This window comes from Carya illinoinensis, chromosome 1 (assembly GCF_018687715.1).
Source record: "Carya illinoinensis cultivar Pawnee chromosome 1, C.illinoinensisPawnee_v1, whole genome shotgun sequence".
NCBI lineage: Eukaryota > Viridiplantae > Streptophyta > Magnoliopsida > Fagales > Juglandaceae > Carya > Carya illinoinensis.
In genome coordinates, this window is record NC_056752.1 from 50,874,041 (window position 1) to 50,895,365 (window position 21,325).

A 21,325-nucleotide genomic window follows, 5' to 3' on the forward strand; every position below is an offset into this window, starting at 1 on the left:
AGGCTATAGCCTATATGACGCCTCTATCGTATCGTTGGACGTACCGTTCATATTTTTTTTTTAATTTTTTTACATTTTTTTAATATTTTCTTAATTATCAAATAAAAAATATATTAATATATTTAAAATTATTTCTTTAATTATTTAAAAAAAAACAGCGGTATACTGTAGCGGCTTACATGGCGACACAGCAGCATTTTAAAAAAAATATATATGCATATAATTCCCACGTCATCATAGCACTGCCATCCGTATTCAGTCGTAACATATATACATACACATACTTGACAGGACACTGACATGACATGTGACATAAAAGAAATGGGAGTGATGAGATGGTGGGTGAGTGATGCTATGTGTAGGGACATAAAGGGGTCAGCAGACCTTATCGTGCCTTATGTGTCTGCTTGGATATCAGGAAAATTAAAAAATTAATGGAGAGTTAAAAAATATCAGGCGGAAGATATTCCCTTAAATAGAGGCTATTAGAAAAAAAAAAAAATACATATCATCCTAAATACTAAAATGTAAAGGTAGTAATATATTATAAGCTATGTTAATTTAATATAAATATGATATGATAATAATATGCTAAGATTTAATTTTAATGAATTTAAGTTAAAACAACTTAACCTGTTAATATACGATTATTTAACGGGTTAATAACGAGTTAATCCGTTATGACACGTTAAGAAAGTTAAAATTATAATTATATCTTGATATTTAAAAGTAAAATTGTTAAAAATTTTAATTTTGATATTTTTATTATTTAAATTATAATTTTAGACTTATAGTTAATTTTATAATTTTCATAAATATTAAGATTTTAAAATTTATATTAAATTTAATCAGGTCAAATAAGTTAATTTTAGATCTATTCAACCCATTTATATAAATGGTTTAAAACGAATCATATTGTGTCGTGTTAACCTATTTCGTAATATTTACTAATGGATCAAAATGGATTAACACAATACGGCCAGTTATGTTAATAGATCGTATTAGAATTTGAGATTTTAACGTAATAAATTTAACGAATCGGATTAGCATTAACTATATAATATAATATATATATATATATATATATTTTAACACAATTCGTTAATACGATTTAACAATCCTACTAAAATGATACCTTGACAAAAATAAATTAAAAAATTAAAGTACAATGCTTTATTTATTTTTTCTCGTGGTAGATGGTAATATACTAGCTAATAAAAAGGACAAATACGGATGCATATTCTGCATCCAGATATTACTGCAGTTAAAAAAAAAAAAAAAAAAAAAGACTTTTGGACCATATACACCAATTTATAATTAATAAAAGCGTGACACGTTTTTTCAATTTTGGCAGTTTCAACGCTAGGAAAATGAAATGATGCTTTCAGAATCTCAGATAAAAGGTATCGATTATTATTTTTATTTAACTATTAAGAATGTGTTTTTTAAAATATATTTAAAAATTATATTTTTAAAAAATATAAAATAAAAAGTACATCCTGCAGCTCGCTATAGAGATCTTCATAATCAGTCTCGATGCCCTCCATAGCAGGACTCTTCAACGATTGACTGAATGTTTCGTTTATGTTGTTGTATTGTACCTTTTGTTGGTTCACTATTAAACGGAGCACCACTTATAGGTCTGTGCATCTGAATTGAAATTTCAACCAACTGTATTCAGTACATTATTTTATTAGATTCTGGTTTGGAATCTGAAAAATTAATATATTATTGCAGTTATGCGAACATAAATGATACTAGAGATTAAAATAAATGACAAACACATTATTAATATTTTAAGAAATAAAAAATTTATGTGCTGGTATACTATTTACATATTTCATTAATATGATTAGTTGTGTCATATTTTAAAATATAAAATAATTATTTTGAATAATTATATTAATAAAATATATAAAAAATATGTAAATATATTAATATAGTAGAACTCTAAACTCTTCAAGAAATATAAATGTGTTTATCTTCTTCATGTTAGCATTGGGGCTAATAATACCACGCCAATTTATAGTCATATTGATGGATGATTCACGTGCTGGCAATAATGAATGAAAAATTTAGAAACGAATGGTGTAAGTTTGTTTGGACTTTGTATTGTTCATTGTCCTGTTTCTTCACCTCTTAAAAAATAGACGAAGGGCTAGGAAGCCGAATCATAGATCATATCTTGTATTGTATCATTTATTTTTTTTAATAAACCCCAATCTCTTAAAAAATACGAGCACTGGGGCTTTAGTCCAGTCCTTTATTTTCAAAGTTCATACCTCATTTCTTTATAATAGTTACATATACCCAAACATTCTTGATCACTCTCTCTGTGATACCTGAACAATCGGTTTTCTTTGTCTTATTCCTGATTCAGGTAATGCCTCTTATTTCAAACTCAATACTTATAAGCGACAATTGTTTTTTTTTTTTTTTGTTTTGTCCACTTTGTAAAATTGAAGAAAATAGAAAATACTACATCTTATTGTCCTTATTTGGGGTCGGGTGTTAGGAGGGAGGAGGTTTTGGAATGTAGAATCATGAGCATTTTCTTCATTGGTTGAATAGTTGGTACTAGGCTGTGTATTAATGGTAGATTTTGAAAAATGGGGGTGCATCGTTCGTTTCAAAATTTTCAGATAGGAAGATGTAGTTCGTAGGGGAGTTGACTCACTCGTGAACAACTTTTTTAGATCTCACTCATATTTCTCATTTTCGAACCCCTTGATTTGTATATATAATATATAATCCTCTCTGTGTCTCTCTCTCCCCCCCTCCTCCCCAATTTTCTCTTACCTTATGTTTGGTGTGTTGTTTTCTGTGTCCTCCATTTTCTTTGTCAGTCGTTTAGTTGAGCTCATACCTATAATGTGATGTTTAGATTCGCATTTCTATAATTTGGCAGCCCTGAAATAATTGATAACAGAAAAATAATGCAGTTATTGGATTGTTTAAGATTTTTGGTCGTTGATATCGACATTAAGGCCTGATTTAAATCAAATCATCTCATATTGTCTCATCTTATTATTATAATTTTTTCATATAAAATATAAAAAATAATTCAAAATTTTCAAATTTTTAAACAAAAATGATATTTAAAAATAATATATTAATAATATTTTATTCAATTTTCAATTTTTATCACATCTCATTTAAGTTGTGCAACCAAACGAGGCTTAAAACAGTGAAAAGTGCAGGATTTAAGTTTTTTTGCTTTGCTTTTGTATTGTACTTTGCAATCAAACGTTGAGTTTTTTAGTTCTCACTTTTTTGGAAGATGTGAATTTGTGTGCAAACCAATTGAAGGATGGATAGCTTTTAAATTCATTGACCTTTGTGTTGAAGCATTGGATAATCATAGAAAAATGCCTTCACAAAAGATTGAAACTAATCACCAAGATGTGGTGCACAATTTGGCTATGGACAACTATGGAAAGCGTGTTACCATTGCCTCGTCAGACCTTTCAATTAAGATCACCGGGGCAAGCAATTCAGCCTCTCAATATCTTGCAACCTTAACTGGCCACCAAGGACCTGTTTGGTAGGTGGTCTGCGCTCACTCAAAATTCGGGTCTTTACTCGCTTCGTTTTATTATGATGGGCATGTAATAATATGGAATGAGGGTAATCAGAATGAGTGGACTCAAGTTCATGTCTTTAGTGACCACAAATCATCTGTCAATTCTATTGCTTGGGCTCCTCATGAATTGGGTCTTTGCCTAGCATGTGGCTCATCTGATGGAAATATCTTGATTTTTGTTGCAAAACTAGATGGTGGTTGGGACACATTAAGAATTGACAAAGCTCGCTTACTTGGTGTAACTTTTGTCTCGTGGGCTCTCTCAACTGCACTCGATGCTCTTGTTGGTTTTGGCTTACTCAATCCTATTCAGAAGCTCTGTTTTGGTGGTTGTGATAATACTGTGAAGGTGTGGAAGCTCTATGAAGGGAATTGGAAGGTGGATTGCTTTCCAGCTCTTCACATGCACATAGATTGGGTTCGTGATGTTGCATGGGCACCCAACTTGGGACTTCCAAAATCTACAATTGCTAGTGCCTCGAAATATGTTAGTCATTATATGGATTGTGGCCAAGGAGGGGGCTTAGTGGGAAAGTAAGGTTTTGAATGAGTTTAAGACTACAATCTGGAGGGTCTCCCGGTCATTGGCAATAAACTTATTAACTGTGGTTGATGGAAACAACAACGTGACATTGTTGAGGGAAGCGGTAGATGGGGAGTGGCAACAAGTGACAACAATTGAGCCATGAAATCCATCTTTTGAAACTTTTGCACTTGAGGTTCCGTTTTGATTGTTTTTGATTCACATGTATAGGTCTCATTGTTTCTTTACATTTGTCAAAACTTCCAAACTAAAAGATTTTATCAAAAGACTGGACTAACAAGACCAAATGTGACTTGTAGTTTTGTTGGAACTCTCTTGAAATTGGACTAATGGTTGATTTCTCTCTCTATTTTAAAATTTGAGACTGCTATATTCTCAATAATCCTACTTCTCTCTCAATATACCGATATGGTATTGCTCAGCAATATCTAAACATAATTAATTGAAAAGAAAAAAGAAAAAGAACTTGTCTAATGGTTGATGATAAATACCACATCGATACTATGATATAAAAGCAAGGTATACAGAATTACTCGTTGCAATTATTTGAGTCAAGTTCTATATTTTGGCTAGTCTACATTGATGAGGCGACTGTCTTTAATAAAGTGCACGCCTGTATTGGTATGATTCTAACATAGAAACTACTCCAATCCCACACTTTGATCACTTGAGCTAAAGTGCTTGTGCTTATAGAGAACTTTTTGATATTGATGGAAGGCTTGGTTTTATTTTAAGGTTTGCCATGCTAAGATTTCACCACTGGTATTCTCCCTTTGTTTCCCCAATTGTAATTTTCTTTTCCTTGCCACCAAAGGGGACGATGGAGTACTTGTTCTTTTAGCAACTTTTGGTAAAACATTATTCTCAGTGCATGTGATGTCTCATAATACGTACGGACAACAAATAGCGCACATCCACTTGAGCATTGCCAGGAAGCAAACTGCATGTTGAGAGAATAAAATTTGAATCACCTCTTTTTGGATCTTGATCTGGGCCAGGCCCAAGTGATCCACCACCCATACAAAACAAATCCAAGGAAGTTTTGGAATCCATTGCGAGGAGGTACAGTAGGAAAATATATTATTTATCGTTTCAGTTTCTTCGATAATAACAATAAATAAATAAATAAAAGTTTAATCATTCAATATTCAAATTTCAAACACCCATATGGGAGATTCCACCGTCCTCGTATATCAGACTTATCATTCTCCAAATAAAACAATTTCGTAGCCATTCTTTATAGAAGTTTATGATTTTAGAAAAAATCTAATTGTAAGTATAATTATGTATTAATATGTATATCAATTTATTGTGATTGGTTAAAAAATAAATTTTATTAAAAATAGTACTGATTTAAATTTTAAATATGAAGAAATCAGTATTAATACGTAAATTAATATGTGACTTTATTTATATATAGTAAAACTCATGATTTTAATCCTAATTAAGGAAGGCCTTAATTAAAAGCGCGCATGTGGCAGTGGCACCGCCGGGTGATAGGAAGGTACGGGGCGTGCCATCCTCGTGACTTCCCTGCACGTGCTATCACGTTGGCGTTAGACATGCTAAGCACAACGCACGTGTGAAGTTGCACCTAAGGTAAGAAAGTGGCTAAGCGGTCAATATATTCCAGCCACGTGGAATTGACCAGCTCTAGAGGTAATGGGTTGGCTTTTGGACTAAGGCTTAAGAACTCTCACATGCATCGCTGACACCACCTCCGCCTTTGTCACGTGCTACTCGACCCCACCGAATCTTAAACAACAAAAAAATAAAAATAAAAAGGCAAGCAAGAAGTAAAGTAAAAGAACAAAAATATATAAATAAAAAGGGATATGAATTATTTAATTGATTTGAATTTTAAATTAATAATTAAAAAATCAAGAAGAAAAGTTGACATAACAGTTAAAATGAACTGCAGCCAGACCCTATCCGTTCTACTGCTACTACCATTTAATAAAAAAAAATGACTCGAACCGACTCGCTGAGTCATATACAAAATTTTTATCAACTCTTTTACCGAACGCTGGAAGTGGTTTGTAACGTTACGCTCAATGAGGGGATGAGTTTATGCTTTTATCTAATGTATGTGGCAGGTAAGGTCAGCATAAAAAGTGAAAAACCATCCTAAGAGGCCACGTGGATAACATCATGGCCGTTATTTTCGATTAAATTGAGCTGTAACCATCGTGCTTAAACGTGGGCAGGCAATATAATAAGAGGCATAAAATATATTGCAAGCACAATCCCCGATGGGGAATAAAAAAAAAATTAGTAGGGGTAGCAGAGGAATCCGGCGACAAAACCTGTGAGAGAGCGAGTCTAATGGGCTTGAATTTTAAACATTCAACGTAAAAACTACAAAACCATGCATGAGTTGAGTTATAAACTGAGGATGAAAAATTATTATTATTATTATTTCAACTTGTTCATAATATTATTAAATGACAATATCTACCTAGACGTCTAAATAGTATTTTTTAATATTTTAATTTCCAAAAAAGAAAGGATAGTTTTGATACAGAAACCGTGTTATATTCAAACAATTTTTTTATAAAAATTTTCATATAAAATATAATAAATAATTTAATTTTTTTAAATTTAAAAATAATATTATAATAAAATTTTATTTAAAACCATTTCATTTAATTGGACTATCCAAAATATACTTAAGAATTTAATAATTTTGAATCAATTGTAGACTCATTTTCCGGTTTTAAGCGTTTTTGCCAAAAACTCGTTTGAGTTTTCATATCTGCACAGATTTCATCATTGGACAATAAGAAACTCATAATTTAACATTGTTGTCTGTCTTTCTAATCTGTCATGTCTTAAATGTTATATGTGTCAAGAATGCAAAATTAACAAGCTGACATTTCACTTCTCATTAAGATTTTTGTTATTTATTACTATTCTATTTATTATTAAGTCTTACTAAAAATATTTATTCTATTATTTTTTTTAAATTTTAGTTTATTTCTCATTTTATGTTTTGTCTTTTAGGATTATTTTATTTATTTTTTAATTCTTTAAATATATATTTTAAAATTATCTATATTTTACAAAAAAGTCAATAAGTATAAAGAAAAGCATAATTATTATTATTATTATGAGGAAGAAAGAGTATAGTTAAACTAATAATAGAAGAACTTAACTTTACAGAGCTTGCAAGTCACTTCCCATGATTAATTATCAAATCCGTACCTCTGCTACATGTAAGAAGATGCTCCAATTTGATCAAATTTACATGAGTGCCCTCGTCTTCACTCCTCAAAACCCCCCCACACTACCTCGCCTTCACTCTATCTATCTCAGGCACATTAACCTCTCTAAACGCTGCAATTTTTATTGCCCTCTCTCTCTCTAGAAAGCACCACTCTCTCTTATATACCAATACGCACAGAGATGGAACTACCGGAGCTATTTATGGGAGATTGCTTTGGCGCCGGTGCAGGCCCACTGTCGCCGGAAAAGCATAAGCCAGGAGAAAACTTCACCGTTGACGACCTCCTAGACTTTTCGAACGAAGACGCCGTGATGACCGACTCTTTCTTTGAGAATGTAGCCGGAAATTCTAACGATTCTTCCACCGTAACCGCTGTCGATGGCTGCAATTCGGGCAACGGAGCTCAGTTCTCCAGCATATTTGGCTCCCGGAGCTTCGGCGACTCTCAGTTCTACGGCGACCTCTGCGTTCCGGTAATTTCTCTTTTCACGTGATATGACAAATTTGAATATTTCTACGCAATTTTAGCGTTATCGTAACGTTGAGTTAAACAAAAAAAGCTCCCTCATCGTTGAGAAGGAATTTCTATTATTTCGAAATTGTGCACATGTTCGTTAGTCCTCTCAACAATTTCATAATCACTTCAGCCAAATTATTCGATTAAATTACAGCATCATTCTGCAAAAAGATTTCCAGCTAATATTCATCTTTAAAAAGTACTACGGGAGCATTACTTTATAAAATTCCTACCCGTAACTGCTTTTTTTTTTTCCTTTATTTTAATATATATATATATATATAAATCGAGCATAATATTTTCACGCACCTTCCGTGAATTTGGTTCGAGCAAAATTCAGTTTTATCCGTGAAGTGTATGAACTTGTTTTCCGTTCGAATTTCACGGATTCATTGTTTGTTTGGTGGTGTCTTGTTACAGTACGACGACCTGGCCGAGCTGGAATGGTTGTCGAACTTCGTGGAGGACTCGTTCTCGGTCCAACAAGGCCTCCACTTTCTCACTGGGCCCACCGCTGCCATCGCCACGAAAGCTCAAACACCCGAATCGTCCTCCTCCTCCGAAACGCTTCCTACCCGAAATGTCCCCTTTTTCCAACCCGATACTCCACTGCCTGGCAAGGCCCGTAGCAAGAGATCACGTGCCGCCCCTTGCGACTGGTCCACACGCCTCCTCCACCTTACCAACCCGTCCGAGTTCGACACTCCAATCGAAAAACCATCATCTGCAACCACGAAGACGACGACATCTAAGAAAAGAGAGAGTAAACAAAACGACTCAGACTCGTCGGGCCGGAAATGTTTACACTGTGCCGCCGAAAAGACTCCACAGTGGCGGACTGGGCCCATGGGCCCGAAGACCCTTTGTAACGCTTGTGGAGTCCGGTATAAATCTGGTCGGCTAGTGCCAGAGTACCGACCCGTCGCGAGTCCAACTTTTGTGTCGGCGAAGCACTCCAACTCACACAGGAAGGTCTTGGAGCTGAGGAGGCAGAAGGAGGTGCATAGAGCTCAACAACAACAATTTCTTAGTCGAGGTTCAATTTTCGGCGTATCAAACGGTGGTGGTGATGATTACTTGATCCATCATCGTAGTGGGCCTGATTTTAGGCATTTGATCTAGTGGGTTTAGTCAGGAAATTTGGGTGGGGAATTTTTCTTTTCTTGCCTAATTTTCACTTTAGGAATCTGAACTTCTAGGGTCCTTTTTTTTCAAAGGGAAAAAAAAAAAAAAATAGAACTAAGGGATAATGGACATGAGAAAATATTAAAGGGAGGAGGAAAGGTTCAAACTTCATTTGGTTGTAAGACTTTAAAAATGTAATTCTAATTGCTTATTTGGCCGAAAATTTGGCAAATGCGAAATCTACTATTTTTTTTTCTCTATGGGATCTGCGCTTTGTTTAAAAAACTTAAGAAGGAATTCATTTTAAGAAATCTTAATGTTTTAAACATGAATTTTTTTTTTCACCTTTAGTTTTATTTATATGACAGCAACCGATGTGAATTCATAAATGAAAAATAAAAATGCACATTTATTTTATATAAAAAAGAATGTAGCTAGAGGTCAGTAACGCAAAATGGTGTACCGCCATAATTGGTGGAAGCAATGGGCCAGGGGAAGTATGATTGGTGACCCAACTCCTGCCTATATATGTCTTGAACGTGAGGAGGCCGAGGCATTGCACATGTAGTTGGTAGCCCTTGAAAGTTCACTTGGTTAATTATTGACGTTGTGTGGTCACACTGGTCAGACCAGGTCCATTAGTCATCAGCTAATTAATCATCCCACCTGTAAATTCTCCCATTTTACTTTTTCTTTTTCCTTTTTTTTTATATATATTTTTTATTTTTATAAGCGATAATTCTTACTGGCATGGCTATTTAGTTATCATGAAGCCTTCTTTTTTTCCCAAAAAAAGAGAGAAAAGAATAACGTCGACCACCCAAATCCCGGGTGTTGGAGAAGAAGAAAGAAATTAATTATGCAGCAGCATGCATGGGTTTCAGTGACATGATCGAATTGAGATCTTTATGCTTTTTAGTAAGCAAGTTATACTACTTTATACATCGTCTTGATCTGCACGTACCCTCTACCTGAAAGTGCGTTATACGTACACAATATTTTATGACACCAATGTGGGAAGAGATCAAGAAAAAGAAAGAGACCCAATTAGCATTTAAAAAAAAAGGAAAGAAAAGAAAAAGAGAAACAAAAGCTTGCGAAGAATTTTGCTGCTTTAGCTTGCAAAATGGTGCAGACTGCAGAGCAAGCAGCTAGCAGGGTCATGTGGGAGTAATAAATAAACAAAAAATAATTTGGTTGTACGCCAAGGGGGTGACATTACTGTCCATCCCATCTTAGACATTTGCTCTTCCATGGGGTCCACCTTATCAATTTATAACATGTAATTACATATATAGTCCGTTCTGTTATATATATATATATGTATATATATATCCTAGGTTGTGATCAGACGAGGATGATGATCACAGTCAATTTCTTAATTATTGCAAAATTTGAAAGCTTGAGTACTACGTTTTGTAGGTTGCTTTTCTTAATTAACTCGAACTGAATTCTAGTTTCTTTTTTCCTTTTTGAAGGTTTATGATATTGGTTTAATTATGCTAGCTACAATATCACAATACTTAGAAAGGGTACACAGAAGTACAATGTATGTACATTATTGTCGGCATGCATGTTAAATGACATGCATGCATGGGATCAGCTAGCAGAGTGTATATATACACAGTATTTATATATGTAAAAGTACATGACACGAGCGAGCATGCATATATATATATATAGACATGCATGTGGACGACGGAACCTAGCACATGCAGTACGTGACGTGCATTACTGTTTTGTATCTGTTTCGGATAATATATCCAAGTTTCACAGTGTCTTTGGTGTTCATTGTCTAGGGATCTTTGCATGTTATTTGATAAGATGATGATATGGTTCCTGTCCCCTCTCAACATCCCTTTTCTTCTAACTTTGACTTTGTGTGTATCTTAAATTATTATGCATATATGGCCTCTTACTATTGGTTGCCTAGTTATTCATGTACGTACGTATACGTGTTACCTGGCTGTGCCAATTCAAAGGAAATATATTCGAGTTTTGGGATATGATCAGTAGGGAGGCATTTGGGTCATTTCACATGACCTTCCATGGGTCGTGGTGTACGTGGGTCTTCATCGGTAGGTAATGACACTATAGCAGCTAGCAAGCAATATCTAATTGCGCTTTCATGGAAAAATTGGGTGGAGGTCTTCTACCATTTAATGATTTTGGTACAGCCAACATGATGGAAGATAGATGTGATCACGATCATGTGATCGAAATATTCTCAGAAAAATAAAGGAAATGTCATGTTATGTGATTAAAAAGCGAGGATATACCATTCACTTGATTGACTATATAAAACCCTTATCTATTTATTTATTTATATATGTATTATCCAAATATGATCTAATTAATGGCGGTAATGATGTCATATTAATATAACTAGGTTAAAGTTTTCATCGGAGAAGTAAATTTCACCTCATCAATCGTATGTCGGTTTTAGTTTTTGGCGTACCATCTAAACAAGAAAAAGAGTGGACATCTAGTACGTACTCCAATGATTTATTTTTTGGGGAGGGTGGGGGCATAAGCAAGAATATTGGTGTCCCAATCCATCCCTTAAAGGTTCCAAACTCGAAGAAATTGCCAAAACGGATTTAGACAACAGTACTGAGGCACTAGGCCATATATGCAGGTGAACATGACCAAGGAATTAGAGGTGATCATGATGCTCATTTGCACACCTAGCCATATGATGTTTTTGGTATTGGAGAAAAACATGAGCTCAAAGGTATTGGATCGATATGCCTTCTTTTCCCCAAAAAGATCAGATAGCTAGGATACATGATTAACTATATAGCTTGGAAAAAGGCACATACCTTCGCTCCGGCCACATGAACCCCCATTCTCATGTGCCCTTCCTTTTCACGTGGCCCTGAAAGATAATGTAATTAGTAGGTGATTCAATAGCATTAGGTGAATTTGCCCATCGGTCCAACTTATGATCTTTTATAGCTCAATTATATAAAGCTACTCGCCCCACTAATGTCGATGAGTACTAAAAACAGGACACCCAAAATATTTCAGCATTTTGACCTACTGCATGGTTAAAAAGCCTAGCTATACAGAAACAAGTAGCTGGTTTCCAGCTATTAATACTGAGAGAGAAGTCTACTTAATTAATCATGTTGAGATCTTATTTCTTGTCTCATATCCAATATATTGATATGATCAGTTTCTGCATATACAAAGTTGGAAACAACCGAGATAGATCATAGCCAGCTATTTTTGCATATATGCATGCAACAGCTAATTCTGAATCATTTTAAAAGAAGATTAAAAGGTTGTGATCTTGACTAATTAATTAATCATTTTTTTTATACAAGGAAAGAGTGAAAAGAATAGCATGCAGTAACACAAGCAGAACTGTGTATATATATATATAGTTGTTCTTGAACCACCCCATGTGTATATATATATGTATGTATATAAGCTAAACTTAATTAGGTAGGCACATGGTCGCACATAGGCCAGTGGGGCTAGCATATTTGATCATTAGCCTCCAGTTCATTTTTTTTTTTGTCTAATCTTCTTGACCTTTTTATGCTTTGACTATTTTGAATCAGTTCCAACGTTATTTTTGTTCTCCTCCCAAACATTGACTAGTGATCAATCATAAACCTGGACAAAGATATCGATCATTGTCTGCATAAGAAAAGATTTCCCTCTTATCTGTAATAATGCATGGTTTGGGTGTGGACAACTGTGAAATGAGAACCACTTCTATAAAAATCTTATTCTGAAATATTGTTTCTACCGATCCCGCCATTAATTTTGACAGATTAAAAAACCATACAGAAAATTCCCTCCTCCATCTCAAGTTTTCTGTTTTGCTATACATTAGCCCAATTTAGCATCAACTGCAGGATAACTGCAGGATATTAGATCATGATCCTGGTACAGTTTATACTCTTTCAGACGAAGCTGCAGCCTCCTGCTTTATAGAGAAAAAGCACCAAAGTCCCCCATTAATAATTCTTTTAATCATTATGCATGAATCGGACTATACATAAATCTCCTTCCAAAGGTCGCAACCTGGGCCAAGCTGGGAGATTAGCCAATCTTGGAATAATTAAAGCTGTCTTAACTAAATAGCCCATTTTATGCAGCCTGCCAGCCTACTGGGCTAAGCTTGGAGATTAAATTGTTTATAATTTATACTCCCAAGTCCTTGCTAATTCTTGTCTATATTGTTTTTTTGGGGGGAGCCGGGGTTTATTTCTTTATTTTCCATCTCAAACTCACCAATCAACCATAAATCGGATACATTCATGTGTATATATATTGTGGATTGTTTAAAGTTATGATCAATTCAATCAAATAGCCATCAAGGTTGTTGTTTCGCTACATTTACAGCTAAAAGAAAATTACTTTATTTTCCATCTCAAACCCACCAATCAAACACCATAAATCGGATACATTCAGGTGTATATATATTGTGGATTGTTTAAAGTTATGATCAATTCAATCAAATAGCCATCAAGGTTGTTGTTTCGCTACATTTACAGCTAAAAGAAAATTACTTTATTTTTCATCTCAAACCCACCAATCAAACACCATAAATCGGATACATTCATGTGTATATATATTGTGGATTGTTTAAAGTTATGATCAATTCAATCAAATAGCCATCAAGGTTGTTGTTTCGCTACATTTACAGCTAAAAGAAAAGGCACTAATCCTCCACACGGGGCCAATTAAAACGAATAGATGTTGATGTTCCTACCCTGAAAAGGATTGAGACACCAATAGAAACCGATCGATCGAGGGAAATAATTATTGACCCTGTGAGGCGTGAACATATATGGGCTAGCTAGCTTTCAACAGTTTAAAGTCTGGAGTGACAATGAAATTTGAACAGAGATGATCTAGGCGCACGGGATGCGAATGAGATGGAGATCAGCTTGCTTTGCTCTATAACCTCATATTTCTGCAGCTAAAAGTCAAGCTTAGTCCGTGATTTAACATAAAGCAACGTACATCGATCGTTGCCTCATGTTATGGCTATATATATAGACATGTCTGTCTGTGAAGTGAAGGCATGCAGTACTACTGACTTCAACGTTTTTTGTGGTAATGGGCAGAACTTGCTACCCAATTTGTTTGATCAAAAGAGTTGGGTTTCTGTGCTGTAAATGGCGGCTAACATCTGTTGCTCCATTGAATTGGAGCCTAAGACCTTGAATCAAGGACAACTTAACCGTGCCAGGGTACGTAAATTACGTTGCTTTAGTTTTATCTCGTTTGTTATTTGAATTGTCTTTCTTTTGGAGGTTGATATTTTGTATGTAATGCAGGAAGTGGCTGCAGATGTTGTTCAAAAAATGGAACCAAATGAAGCTTCCATTGTATTTATAGATCAGGTGAGCTTTAATAATTAGTAATTAACCAGCTTACATAGGCATGCATGAAGCCTGAAGGAACAACGACTTGTAAGAAAATCTAAATTCCATGCCATATATACTAACATTCTACTCATAAAAATTGCCTGGCCTGTATGTAGGGATCATCATCGAGGCCATTGGTTCCAGGAAATGATATTGATGCAGATGATCAGAGAAAAGTATTGGAAGAGGGAAAGCAGCTGCTGTACAAGCCTGTTGAGTGCGAGGAGATCATGAAGACGGCTCGCATTATGGGAAGACCTTGTCAATGCTCCTGCATCGCTACCATGATTAGCGTAGATTCCCCGGATCAAGTGGGGCTTAGAGAACCGCTCTCATCCCCATTTTAAAACTTGTTATGATATGATCATATGTTGTTGTGTGGTGTCCATCTGCATTCAGCTTATGTACAGTAATAAATCATGTTGTAAGATACGGTACTACGTACGTACTGCAATAAAACCATATATATTTCACTACAGGATGATATTTTTGCTGAGGGGATTTATACTGGCCGGGGGAAGGCATGAGATAAACCCAGACCTTAGCTAGCTCTGAGAGATCTAGCTCTCATGAAATCTGATATCCTCTTAACAATACCAATATTATTATCGATCAAGTACTGCATGCATCTGGGCAAGAAGATCAACATCTCAATATAGCAAATGAAATCGGAATGGTAATAAACTCAATGACGTACGTAGTTCTTAATTCCTTTGCCAGAAACTAATTGAAGTGACATATATATATTTGCGCGCAGTTACTTATATAAAAATAAAATAAAAGAGAGAAAAAAATATGAGGGTCCGTTTAAGTACATGAGAGTGACGACAACTAAATCCTTTTACGCACCATTGAAATAAAAAAAATAATGATGTTTTAATTTTTTACACACCAAATTAATCAGTAATGAAACTCAAATTATTTCATCTATACGTGAGTACAAAATGCTTAGGATCATTAGTCTAATATGCCACGTTAATCTGTGAATTTATTTTAGACACGTCGAGACATATTATAAAATGCGTATTGTTATTTTTTAAAAGAAATATAACACAATTTTTTTTTTAACTGAAAAAAAGGACCAAAACGATCAATTTATATTTTGCGACCACATAATTTTAACTTTTGTGAAATATAATAGACGTGTGGAGGTCCTTATATTTTACTTTGGAAAATTATTATTTATAAACATTTCAATCAGCGTGAGTTAAAAAAAAAAAAAAAAAAAAAACGAAATTACATTTTTTGTTCGGTTAATTTAAATGAAAATAATGACAGCGAAAGGCTGAGCTCGTCACGACCAAAATGTAAGAGGAAAGAGGGTATTTACGTCATCTCAGTCGAACTCTTAAGTACCCAACCGTCGTGAAGTTTTAAATTGGATTGAGGTTTAGGGTTTCATTCCATTCAGAGCAGCTCGAGCTGTTATTGGGAGGGAAAACCCCCACACCCTCCTCATTTCAAAAATCCTATTCGATTCCACCTAGCTCAATCCAAATCCCTCCAGGTACTCTCTCCATCTGTCTCTAATTTATGTATGATTGCCGACAAACGCAAGAAATGAAAAGAAACATTGATAATTGCGATTTTCCATTTACCATTGGGTTTTGTGGGCAAACAAACCGAGGGGAAAGTCGTGGATGATTAATTTTAGTTACTGCGCCTGATGACGAGTTCTCGGCGTAGCGACTGAGTGGAGTATTTCTTAGGTTCTAGATTCTTTTCTTGTTTTTTTGTTCTTTATTTTATTAGCTGCCAGACCAAGGGATTGTTTAAAATTTTCTATTGAATTAAATTCCGCAGTGCAATTTCTGTCCATTGTTGAGAAATTTTAGCTTCAAGGAGCTAGATTTTGCGCGGTTAATTCTTAGTTACTTTCACGCTTGTTAATGTTTATTTTTTATATGCTTGGTGTATATCGTACTTGCTTCGCTGGCTGAGAAAATGAAATAAATTAGGTGATAATTGTAATTTTGGTAGATGTACTTAGATTGTTCTCTGCCACTTCATGCAAAGTAAATGGATCAATTACCTAGGAATGTTGGCTTATTTAAATCCTGGAACAAAGCTTTCTCTTAGTTTTCAATGCATTTTAGTTTTCTAAGCTGGATTTATTTAGCTCATCTTGACCTCTTTTAATAATCTTCACTTCATCCTTGTTCAAATGAAAATATGTTTCATTGCGCAGAAAATTTATAAATGAAAATAAAAACAGACATTTTGAATACTATCATTTTCTGGTGTGAAGAGCGACCTCATAATTCGTTAACTTTGATCTATTTGGACCTGAGGAATGATCTACGCCTCTAAATTGTGGCAAAAACCTTTATTTTTCACTACTCGAGTATGTTCCTTTTTGTCATTTCATGGAAACTAGACAGTGGGTAATTAGCTCGATGTTGGTTTGCAGATACTGCCTTTCAGATTTTAAAATTATGAACACCACAGTACAGAGAACGCCCAGATCCGGGAGACAGTCATTATTTTTTCAGGATTTGGCATCTCCCATTTCTGCCAGGAAAGGAAAGTTTTCAAGTCCAGGCCAGGCAGCTGCAGTATCTGCTCTATGGCGTGAGAATTTCGCAGGGTCAGATCTTCCACCTCCTCCTGTTTATACCTTGGAAGACCGCTCAGACTTTTCCCCTGAATCTGGGATTCTAGATTACCCAATGTCTCCAGAAGTCAAATCAGACCCCAGAACTCCACTCCAGAGTTCTGTTCAGAACTTCCAAACACTGGGGAAAAACAAATCAGAGACAAGCACTTCCCATGCCCTGATGGGTCCACAGCAAAACCAACAGGGTTCTGCAGGTTTTAGTTGGTGGTCACCTGCAAAGAGCGGTAGTGAGCAAGATGATAAAGGAAAGGGTTCGCCTGTTGAGGGTGTGGTTCAGCCTGGTGCTTTGATCACACTTCCGCCTCCAAGAGAGGTTGCAAGGCCAGAGATTCAGAGGAATTCCGTGCCTGTAGGGAACCTCAACGAGGAGGAATGGGTTACCATTTATGGGTATTGTTTTAACCTTAGTTTTCTTTTTCTAATGATTTTACCTATATAGTTTTTGGCTTTAATCTCTTTTCATCCAAAAAAATAATAACTAATAAGAACAAAAAAATATCTCAACATCCCCTACTTTCTTATTAATAATGTTCTTACTTACTGATCACAGAAAAATATCTCCACATCCCTATTTATAGCTCTTAACAAAATGCTTTCAAAGGAAATAAGGTTTTGCAGTATTGAAAGTTTGGCCAAACCATCTTGTTTTTATTGTGATTACTTAGCTAAGTGCTTGTGCTTGGTCAATAGAGTTTGGTTGTTTATTCATTAGGAAAAAAAAAATTAATAGAGTTTGGGTATATGTTGTGTGATAATTACATAAGGAGATCCAATTATGTATCACAAACACTTGGTGGATGGTTATCCACAACACTATTTAAGTTATATGAGCAACTAAGAGGCTGTTTGGATTGAGAAACACTGTCATTTCGTCTCGTCTCATCTCATCACTATTTTATTCAATTTTTATCTAAAACCATCTCATTATCCAAACAACCTCTAAGTGAATTTTAATAGGAGGTGTTCTTTACTTTACCTTAGTCTTAGTAACGCTTCAATGGAAGGCCCAAACCACATGGCCTATACTCCAAAATGACTAGTTAATGATACAATTGGAATCCCATTAGAACCTTATAAAGAGCAATAACTCCTCATTTCCAAGTAATGTGGGATCCCATACATTACCTACCATTATCCTTATCATATTGGCTATCACAATTTACCCCTTTTAAATTCCCCACGTCCTCGTCGGGCCTATCTTTTGTAAGTGGCATGACTTAAGTCCCACATTTCTGTTGGGATAAGCTTGGATACCATTTGTAATGCCCCAATGGAAGACCCAATCACATGGCCTATATTTCAAAAGAACTAGTCAATGATACAATTGAACCCCCATTGTAACCTTATAAAGAGCAAAAATTTCTCTTTTCCAAACAATATGGGATCTTATACACAACCTACCCTTATCCTTATTATATGGGGTATCACAATTTACCTTCTTTAAATTCTCAACGTCCTTGTCAGGCCTGTCTGTTGTAGGTGGCACGGCTCAAATCCCACATTTTTGGTTGGGATAGGCTCTGATACCATTTATAATGCCTCAACAGACATGCATATGGGGCTTGAGCCGTGCCACCTACAACAGACTGAGTCGAAGAGGATGTTGGGAATTCAAGGGGGGGTAGATTGTGATATCCCATATGATAAAGATAAGGGTAGGTGGTGTATGAGATCTCATACTGTTTGGGAATGATAAGTTCTTGCTCTTTATAAGGTTCCAATGAGGCTCCAATTGTATTATTGACTAGTAATTTTGGAGTATATGCCATGCGGTTTGGGCGTTACAGTCTTTAGCATGCTAGTGATGCAAAAACCTATGATGAACAAGCCATCTCTGATAAATCCTCTTGAATAGAATATAGCAGAAATATATATATTTTTTTATTTTTATTTTTTTGTATTATGTTTTCATGAGGTTATATGGCTTGGTAAAACTGATAATTAAAGCATCATTAGGGCTTCTATTTTCTGGAAACATAATAGACTAGTTTCAATGTTGAACCTCATCATTAGGGCTTCTAGGTCTGCCTTTGAAGCTTTGTTTGTGATATTCCGCTTGTTATCAACCATAGAAGTACATGAAATGTGCTTATTTACTTTCATTTTTGTGTAGGTCTATGATAATTTTATTCTCTTAATGAGTATACCATTTTCTTTTTCTTCCCAGGTTTCCCCCAGCTGACACCAATTTAGTATTGAGGGAGTTTGAAAAATGTGGGGTGATTTTGAAACATATTCCTGGTCCAAGAGATGCTAACTGGATGCACATTCTGTATCAGGTCTCTTTTCTTTCCTGTTGTTTCAAGTTTGATCAATTTGGTTTTTGAGTCAACAGCAGCAATCTCTTAATTCCATCTTTTCTTAGGGCCTTTGATGTTAGTATTACTTTTCTCCTATGCATACCCTATTACCCCTAGTGTAATTGGATTTTGCTCCTCAGCCTCTTTAATAAAATGTGGTATCTTTACTTAATAACAAATAGGAAATTGAAAAGCATGCTTATCGATCCTATTGAAAAGGAGCAGATGCAAATGGAACTTGAACTGAGAAGGCGATAGACTGAAGAACTCCATGATTTTCTCAAAGAAAAGCTGGCTTAACATAGCCAAATTCGTAGTTGTTCTCTCTTGATACCTCTGTTCTATGAAGGCATTGTCATTTATAAAATCTTTCCTGGTTTAGATGTGCTAAATGTGGAAAAACTGTTACCTATTCTCGTGTTCAATGTTGGCTTCTTGGTGGGTGCTTGCTCCAATGAATTATGCAAATTTCAGCAATGTGGAATAATAACCTCTTCTCTTCTCTGTTATATGCTCATTTATTTTTTTGATTAGAAAGACTTTATTGAGGATAAAAATAGGCATGGCCGTAGTACACGGGACTGTTATATGCTCATTTATTTTTTTGATTAGAAAGAATTTACTGAGGATAAAAATAGGCATGGCCCTAGTACACGGGACTGTTATATGCTTATTTATTGTAGGGTAGAAGGCATTGAATGTGTCTTCAATTGCATGCATTCCTACGAAAGCAGGTTCATGTATGTAATGACTGTGTGATATGAAAACATGTCTTCGTGTACTCCTTATAGGTTGTTCTCATATCTATAGTATTGAGATAAAATTGGATTGTGAGTGCATTGGCTATATGTGAGATTAAAAATAAGATATTATATGTGGAACTTGATATGGACAATTTAGTGCGTTATTTAGTTTGCATCTTTGAAGTATTTTATTGCTAATGCTAGCGAAGTTGCCTTTGACTGAAAAAAGTGCATTTGTTTAGATGCTGAACAAAGAGTATTTTAAGTTGTCCATCTCTGCGACAATGATCTGACTATTTGTTGGCTATTATTTATAAGTCCTTCCTAATAGGCTGTTGGGTGTTATAATATAAGCTCATTCCTATCCTAATAGGCTTCCTAATAGTCATTCCTATCCTTGGAGTTTGGGCAAAGATTTACTGATTTGGTTGCTTTTGTTGGTGCAGAATCGATTTGATGCTCAGAAGGCTCTCAGCAAGAATGGAATGCAAATCAATGGGGTACTAATTGTAGGTGTCAAGACATTGGATCCAATGCAACGCCGGACTTTGGATGAAAAGCTAAGCAATCAGGGATTCATGACTTTACCACCACCTCCACCATCTGCAAAATCCTCAGACTTGAACACATTGAGGTCCCCTACTCGCCCCTACTATCTTCAAAATGGCAATACCAGTGCGCGACAGTCGGGAGGGGCCATTGCTTCCCCAACAAAATCTTTGGTGTCCAAAATCATGGATTTGATGTTTGGAGTTTAGGCCAGCCAAGTGGCTTTGTGCAATTTAGATATAAGCAAACATGCAACAACACAGGCAATTTGAAATACGAGAGTTTTTGCACTTGTAAGCTTGAAGCAGGTTTTTTCCCTCTTTTCCTTCCTGCGAGATACGTTTGGTTTTTTTTTTTGGTTAAAAATCGTAATATAATTGAATGTACCATTCACTTCGTGGTGTATATGTGTCGGTGTGTAACATTCACCATTTTCTGATGTTTGAGCATTCTCATTGATTGGTCAAATGCATATTCAAAATTTAACTAATATCATATGAATTTACATTTGCTTATTTCATTTAAATTTAATCTCCACATTGGATTATTTATTTACTCTCTATATAATAATAAAATATTATTAAGCATATGAACATTCGAGTTTTACTTTAATTTGTTTATCTATTTTCACGATTATTGTACATGCAGTCCCTAAATGGGGATTGGAGATTGTAAATAGAATTTTTCTTTTTAGTTTATGTATCATCATTGTTGTAAGTTCTACCAGTTAA

The 21,325-nt window shown here is 35.1% G+C and overlaps 3 protein-coding genes and 1 pseudogene across 3 annotated transcripts; all 4 read left to right on the plus strand.

Moving 5' to 3' along the window:
• The first annotated feature begins 3,368 nt into the window (after positions 1–3,368).
• On the plus strand, positions 3,369–4,272 carry LOC122282066 (annotated as a pseudogene).
• A 3,136-nt stretch (positions 4,273–7,408) lies between these two features.
• Positions 7,409–9,251, plus strand: LOC122282057 (GATA transcription factor 9-like). Its single transcript, XM_043093986.1, has 2 exons — positions 7,409–7,826; positions 8,291–9,251. The coding sequence occupies exons 1-2, from the start codon at positions 7,533–7,535 to the stop codon at positions 8,990–8,992; spliced, it is 996 nt and encodes a 331-aa protein (XP_042949920.1). The 5' UTR covers positions 7,409–7,532; the 3' UTR covers positions 8,993–9,251.
• Positions 9,252–14,024: 4,773 nt separating this feature from the next.
• LOC122303309 lies at positions 14,025–14,863 on the plus strand. The gene is made up of 3 exons (XM_043115030.1): positions 14,025–14,208; positions 14,296–14,361; positions 14,502–14,863. Exons 1-3 carry the CDS (start codon positions 14,134–14,136, stop codon positions 14,730–14,732), a joined length of 372 nt encoding a protein of 123 aa, XP_042970964.1. The 5' UTR covers positions 14,025–14,133; the 3' UTR covers positions 14,733–14,863.
• Positions 14,864–15,738: 875 nt separating this feature from the next.
• On the plus strand, positions 15,739–21,084 carry LOC122282074 (nuclear pore complex protein NUP35). Its single transcript, XM_043094009.1, has 4 exons — positions 15,739–15,892; positions 16,796–17,392; positions 19,170–19,281; positions 20,492–21,084. The coding sequence occupies exons 2-4, from the start codon at positions 16,821–16,823 to the stop codon at positions 20,801–20,803; spliced, it is 996 nt and encodes a 331-aa protein (XP_042949943.1). The 5' UTR covers positions 15,739–15,892; positions 16,796–16,820; the 3' UTR covers positions 20,804–21,084.
• The last annotated feature ends 241 nt before the right edge of the window (positions 21,085–21,325 follow it).

Excerpts from the sequence above, each read along its gene's own strand:
- LOC122282057 (XM_043093986.1), top strand. The coding sequence starts at position 7,533 with ATGGAACTACCGGAGCTATTTATGGGAGATTGCTTTGGCGCCGGTGCA. Across the intron at positions 7,827-8,290 it reads ACGGCGACCTCTGCGTTCCG|TACGACGACCTGGCCGAGCT; the intron begins GTAATTTCTCTT and ends GTCTTGTTACAG.
- LOC122303309 (XM_043115030.1), top strand. The coding sequence starts at position 14,134 with ATGGCGGCTAACATCTGTTGCTCCATTGAATTGGAGCCTAAGACCTTG. Across the intron at positions 14,209-14,295 it reads GACAACTTAACCGTGCCAGG|GAAGTGGCTGCAGATGTTGT; the intron begins GTACGTAAATTA and ends TATGTAATGCAG. Across the intron at positions 14,362-14,501 it reads CCATTGTATTTATAGATCAG|GGATCATCATCGAGGCCATT; the intron begins GTGAGCTTTAAT and ends GCCTGTATGTAG.
- LOC122282074 (XM_043094009.1), top strand. The coding sequence starts at position 16,821 with ATGAACACCACAGTACAGAGAACGCCCAGATCCGGGAGACAGTCATTA. Across the intron at positions 17,393-19,169 it reads GAATGGGTTACCATTTATGG|GTTTCCCCCAGCTGACACCA; the intron begins GTATTGTTTTAA and ends TTTTCTTCCCAG. Across the intron at positions 19,282-20,491 it reads GGATGCACATTCTGTATCAG|AATCGATTTGATGCTCAGAA; the intron begins GTCTCTTTTCTT and ends TTGTTGGTGCAG.